Raw genomic sequence first — 7,074 nt, 5'->3', positions numbered from 1 at the left:
ACCAATAGCCGCTTAGGATTCTGTTTTGTGGGCGTTATTTCCTGTACTGTTTTGCATGTCATTTTTTTTTTCTGAATTGCTTGTGTATATGTTAGAAGGAAGACCGGAGACGAGGTACGTGAATTATAATTGTTTTTAGACCTCAGACCTTGCGTTCAGATGTATAATAGTGACATGATGATTAAACATGGCTGGTTGGCATTCGTTCTACCTCATATTTGACATAACTAAATCAATGAGTGTTAGCCTAAGCTGTGCTGCAGGAGATTCTGCGTCTGCTGTTGCGTGAAATGATCCAGATACACGCAAACACGAGTCTCTGTCTGCAAATACGAACCATTATTTGTAGTTAATGCATTTTGACTGGCTTATTCACGCTAATGTTGACGCCGATGCTAATATAAGCCCCAACTTGTATTCAATGCGAAGCGGTGCACTAATATCAATGCTTCATTCGTCTGCTTGCAACTGTAACTTGACAGCAACTGTCAGCCAGACTGGAAACTGACTTGAATGCGAACAGATTCGGTGCAGAGCCCAATTCGCGCCAGCCGTGAATTCAAAAGTTCTATCTCATCTTTGTAGGTAGTAACGGATTTAACGGACTTCACGTCTACTAATTTTCATCCGGATGGACACCTAATGAAATGATGTGCAGTTCCCGCTCACGCAGCTCGGATTTCACCGTTGGATTTTAGAGCTTTGATCACTGCTGTGGATGAACCGGAGCCGGTGGCGGTCAGCTGGACATGGCCAGCTCACACCTGGCTGATCTGTCCCAGGCCTGGGAGAACTACATGGACTGCCGCGCGCAGGGCGCAGATCTGCAGGTGAGCAGTGAGAGCTAACTTAGTTACTAAGTAGACGATGAGCAAACTTTGTATGTGGGTTTGTCAAAGATTTGCTTGGAAGTTGGGAAAAAGCCTTAAGTTTGAAAGCTGTGTGTTTGCAAAGGTGTTCTGGTTTAACGTTAGTTACTAGACAAACAGATTAGTTCTGATTTACTTGATCTAGATCTGTATATTTACATGGGCGTTCTTGGTTACTAGACAAACAGATTAACGTTAACTTTCTGAATAACTAGATTTAAATTTGTAGATTAACTAGGTTGTTCTGGGTTACTGGAAAAACAGATTAACTAGTTCTGATTTACTACATCTACATCTATAGTCTTACTAGGGTGTTCTGGGTTATTAGACAAACAGATTAACTAGTTCTGATTTACTTGATCTAGATCTGTATATTTACTTGGGCGTTCTCGGTTACTAGACAAACAGATTTACTGTTTCTGAATAACTAGATTTAAATTTGTAGATTAACTAGGGTGTTCTGGGTTACTGGAAAAACAGATTAACTAGTTCTGATTTACTTGATCTAGATCTGTATATTTACATGGGCGTTCTCGGTTATTAGACAAACAGATTAACTAGTTCTGATTTACTTGATCTAGATCTGTATATTTACATGGGCGTTCTCGGTTTCTAGACAAACAGATTAACTAGTTCTGATTTACTACATCTACATCTATAGTCTTACTAGGGTGTTCTGGGTTATTAGACAAACAGATTAACTAGTTCTGATTTACTTGATCTAGATCTGTATATTTACTTGGGCGTTCTCGGTTACTAGACAAACAGATTTACTGTTTCTGAATAACTAGATTTAAATTTGTAGATTAACTAGGGTGTTCTGGGTTACTGGAAAAACAGATTAACTAGTTCTGATTTACTTGATCTAGATCTGTATATTTACATGGGCGTTCTCGGTTTCTAGACAAACAGATTTACTGTTTCTGAATAACTAGATTTAAATTTGTAGATTAACTAGGGTGTTCTGGGTTATTAGACAAACAGATTAACTAGTTCTGATTTACTACATCTACATCTATAGTCTTACTAGGGTGTTCTGGGTTATTAGACAAACAGATTAGCTAGTTCTGGTTTAATAAATCTAGATCTGTAGATTTACTAGGCAGGGTTCCCATGGGTCCTTGAAATCCTTGAAAGTTTGTGAATCTGATTAAAAATTTTCAAGGCCCTGGAAAGTTTTTGAAAATAAACAAACATAGATACAGGTCCTTGAAAATTCCATATTATTCCCTCCAGTCCGCTAATGTGTTATTTCTTTGTGGCCTACAAATACTAGCTTGCTTGATTTACGTTAGTTATGCACATTTATGCATTATGTTAAGTGTTTCCCACGTGAGGTACTTTGTGGTGTTCGTTGCCATGACGTTCACACGCACACTAAACTACTAAGATGGTACCTCAACGTTTCACGGACACACTGTGAAACTTTGCAAAAATAGGCTGAAACCGCTGAAACGTGATGCCTGGAAAATGCAAGTTTCAAGATATGTGGCTCACCAAAGAAGATTACAAAGAATGGCTTGCCAGAGATCCAAAGGATGTAATGTTGTATTGCTTTGCTTGTTAAAATAATGAAAAGCCATGAGGCAAGAAAAACTTAAGCATATTCATATATATTAAAACTTCTGGTTACATGAGCCTAAGCTCTTTTCAGTAAAATCCATGCAAAAGTCAGATCATTTTAGAATACAGTTGTATAGTATGTACAAAATATTATTCAGTTTTATGCAAAACAGAAATACAACAAATAGAATATCAGATTTCTGTCATATGGCCAAAAATAAATGCAACAAAAAAAAAAGCTTTTTTGCATAGTTGTTTGACACATGAAAACTGTAACAATGTATCTTACAAGGTGACGCGATGTAACCTTTGCTCTCACTTGAAATGTGTCCCCACATTAAGTCCTTGAATTTGAGAGTATTGGACCTGGAAGGTCCTCGAAAGGTCCTTGAATTTGAAGTTAACCAAGGTGTGGGAACCCTGACTAGGGTGTTCTGAGTTACAAGATATAGACCGCTTTATTAGTTCTGATTTACTAGATCTAAATCTGTAGACTTGCTAGAGTTTTTAGTGTTACTAGACAAACAGCTTAACTAGTTCTGATTTGCTAGATCTACATCTGTAGACTTATTAGGGTGTTCAGGGTTTCTAGACAAACAGATCACAACTAGTTCAGGTTTACTAGAACTAGATCTGTAGATTTAACAATAGGCTCTTCTGGCTTACTAGAGAGACTAATTTACCAGTTCTGCTTTACTAGATCTGTAAATTTACTATTTTGTTTTGGGTCACTAGACAGATGAATTGAATGGTTCTGATTTACCAGTTCTCAATCTGTAGATTTACTAGGGTGTTCTGGGTTATTAGACAAACAGATTAACTAGTTCTGATTTACTAGATCTACATCTGTAGACTTACTAGAGTGTTCAGGGTTACTAGACAAACAAATTAACTAGTTCTTGATCTATAGATTTACTAGGGTGTTCTGGGTTGCTAGACATATTTACTAGATTTAATGCACTAGATCTGTAGATAGGCCTATACTATTTTATTTTAGGTTACTAGCCAAACAAATTGGCTAGTTCTGATTTACTAGAACACAATGGTCCAAAACACAATAGTACTACGATGGTCAGGTGTATATTTACATCTATGATATAAGTTTTTTAAAATCACACAGCAAGAAACAATTTGCAGAACACACAAAGGTATAAATACTTTGATAATACACAGAGATAGCCCGCTTAAGCACTTTTTAATCATATTTGTCTTTTGCGTGTCTGCTGAGAGCAGCTGTCGTGGAGCGCCAGCCAAGAATAGTTCAGATTATGTGGACTGTTGGTTTGATTCTCACTGTACTTTGCTAGGTTGGCGTGTGATTAACAGTTAACTGTGAATTAATGCGTGGTTTTATTATAAGATGCACAAGCAAAGTGTCAGAAATAATCAGATTTGACAGTTCTTGATTGCCATCAGTGCATTTAGGCCGAGATCAGATTTTTGTCAATCATTTTGATAGACGGGTTTGGTGGATGTTCATGAAAGTTCACTTTGCTTTAGTTGGATTATTTAGCCCAAGCAGCAAAAACACATCCAGATTGACCTGTCAAAGCCCTTCTGGATGTTTGGGTGGAGTAGATTAAATGGTTAAAAGCCTGTCAACCAGGCTTAACTAGGTTTTCAGATTGAACTGTGAAGTTTTTTTCTACAGAATTTATGCTTACTGGATCCTGAACTTGAACATGAGACATCCAAGGATGAGTCTCTGTGCCGAATGAACACTTCACAGAAGCGCTTTAGAGGTGGCATTTAGGTGTCTGTGACACAGACTGTTTATCCCTCTGGGGCTGAAGCCCGCACCGGTGCGGTCTGTCTCGTTTTTTCTCGATGACCGTGAAAAGAACTAAAAATACTCTGTAATTTCTGATTGTACAGATAAGAATAAGATATCGTTCTAAACTTCAAAGGGTCTACTTTTATTTGTGTATAGTCATAATAACAACAAAATAATGTGCTGTACAAACAGGGTGCACTCTCTGCCGTCTCGGTCTCTGTCAAGGTTCTTCACAGACATGTAAATAAAACAACCTGTATCTCTTGGCGAATACTTGCCTCACAGACATGTATAAATATATGTACATTCATGCTGCTCACATATTATTGTAGCCCAGTTTGTGCTGATTACAGTGTAATAATCAGATTTTAGTCATGAATATGTTGAAAAAAACACAAATGTCTGGGCATATCAAAACTTCTCCAGGGCCCCAAAATCCCCTCAGACTCCAGAGAGTTAATGCCGCTCAGAGGTGGCTTCTGTGCCACCTTTGCACTGTATATTTGGAGTTTTAAAGTGTGTAATTTCTGCAATCTACCACTACCATGCAGTATATAGATGCAGTATAGGACAACCATATAGCCCCACCCCAACATTTCTGTGTCTTCATCACACTGTACACCACTGTTAGAGGGTCTCCTTGTCTTGATATTTATGTAAGCTTGTGGGTGTGTTTCTGTTCACGTGTGTTTGTGGCTGTGCGCTTCACACTTTCAGTTTCCTTCAATATGGTTTCACCGCGATGACAGTTCCTCTCATCGCCAGTGACTAGCAAACACTGTATGGCGACTGGGTCTCCCTCCCTGTTGTGATGCTGTTTCCATTAATTTATCCAGGTTCTTTCAAACTGCTCACTTATGTTCATGGGATGGAGTTGAATTTATTTAGGTTACTGAAATGAAGTATGGTTATGTTTGAAACGGCACACTCGTATACCTACACATGCTATTATTGCTTTATATAGTTTGTATATACGTAGATTTGTCTATGCACAGCTGATAAAATACATTTGCTTGTGTAGTAAACAACAGCCAAAGCACACTATACTGGAAACTGTATCCCATAATGCAATGTGTTTGAGCTTCCATTTCCAGTGTAATAGATGAACCAGAAGTAAAATCAACCTGTTTGAGCCTTTGTATGAGATGGAGATAAGTTCTAGAGTCAAAGTCCATTCACACCTAGAAAGATAACTACATTAGCATCCATACCAACAAACTATAACGTTCCGTTTATTATAAATAAAAAAAGTAGTCATTTGCCACTTTAAATGCTCAAGCTCTCTAAAGTCAGATGGATTTTGATTGGCATCTAGAAAAGAATCTTTCTGAAAGTGATTTCAGTGATATTTTGTGTATTGTGATTGCTGTGGTACGGGCTTCCCTGTTCTCACAGAAATAGAATGACTATAGTTATAGCTAATATCGTTTTAATTTGCTATACCTTTATAGTTATAGTTATTGTCCTTGATGTAAGTGGGCCTTTAGATCTGAAAGTTCAGATTTTAACAATGCTGAGTGTGCCGTGAAAATGTGGTTGATTAAACTGAATGCTGGAGAAAAAGGTCAGCCGTTATCTCGATGTGTTACACAAACCACACAGTTTCCATTGCATTATATGTGCTGGTGTTTCATTGGAAGACTTTCAACATGTCAGTGTTGCTTTAAATCAGTTGAGGTTTGTGTGAGATGTTTTTAGATTTGATAAGGGGGATGTTGTTCGCTGACAGGATGCTCACTGCTCTCACTTCTTGCTGCTTTTTATGTCTGAGTGAGTAACGATTCTTTTGCTCACCCGAGGAGTGTTTTTATTTTCCTCAAGATTTGTTCACTAAAGACATCGGTTGAGTGTGGGTAAGTTAGATCCTTAAAATTTGTAGTTGTTGAAAGTTTTCATGAGGTTGTCTAATGTTTAGGTGAAGAATCCAAAAGAAATCGCATTTGATTACTTGAGATTGTTGCATTTTCTCGTGAAGTGCAAATACAGTGATTGAGATTGAGAAGTCTGCTAGTTTAATCGGGTCTCGCTGTGAAGTCTGTCCATCAGATGTCACCAGTGACATCTAGATACACTCTTCCCATTGAGCTTTAAATGAACAGTTCACCCAAACGTGAGAATTCTGTCAACATTTATAGGCCCCTATGATTTCCATGATGCGAAAAACAATCATTAATGCGAAGAATCATGGAATTTCTAGAATAAATGCATAATGTCACAGAATTTGGCAAATTTTGGAGAAATAAATGAAAAGTAGAGCTGTACAGTTAATCACATCACAATATGGAATAACGTCTGTGAATATTAAAAAAGACAAGCTGTTTCGACATACATACACACAGAAGCTTGAAGTTCTTCACAACAACCTGTCAAAATAAAAGTTTGGCTTAACTTGAACTTGGCTATTGTACAGTTATATGTATATCTCAAACATTAATAATAATAATAATAATAATAATAACCATTATTAAAACCTTATTTAAGGAATATCACAGTTTTTCTTCTTTGTTTTATTACAGTAGACCTCTGTTGTGCAGTGCTTTGTTTGCCAGAAAATAAAAGCAATTAAGTTTTATTCTATTACCTTAAATAAATTCTTTTAGAACATTTTATGCCTTCATTTCAGTGTTTTTATAAGTCTGTATTAAATCATAAATCCAGAAAAATTAAATCAGACTCTGAAAAAAATTAAACATTTCATAGGGCCTTATTTTTGTAAAAAAAAAAATAATTCAATTGTTTAATGTTTAATGAATTCAATTGCTTAGGTATTGTTGATTATTAAATAATAATTTTACCATTGAAATGGAAAAAAAAATTTACTCACCTATATGTTGTTGCAAACAGTGATTTTAGGATGCACAAAATGTT

The 7,074-nt window shown here is 36.7% G+C and overlaps 1 protein-coding gene across 1 annotated transcript in view; it reads left to right on the top strand.

Annotated features, from left to right (window-relative positions):
* Positions 1–150: 150 nt before the first annotated feature.
* The window catches only part of lyst (lysosomal trafficking regulator), a 103,641-nt gene continuing 96,717 nt past the window's right edge, over positions 151–7,074 (top strand). Inside the window, 1 exon segment of the mRNA XM_058794885.1 lies at positions 151–830. Within this exon segment, the coding sequence (XP_058650868.1) occupies positions 750–830 (81 nt within the window). The 5' untranslated portion in view covers positions 151–749.

The sequence above is a fragment of the Onychostoma macrolepis genome, chromosome 13 (genome assembly GCF_012432095.1).
Source record: "Onychostoma macrolepis isolate SWU-2019 chromosome 13, ASM1243209v1, whole genome shotgun sequence".
Lineage (NCBI taxonomy): Eukaryota > Metazoa > Chordata > Actinopteri > Cypriniformes > Cyprinidae > Onychostoma > Onychostoma macrolepis.
Note: the sequence above shows the minus strand (reverse complement) of the source record. Positions and strands in the feature narration are given on the sequence as shown.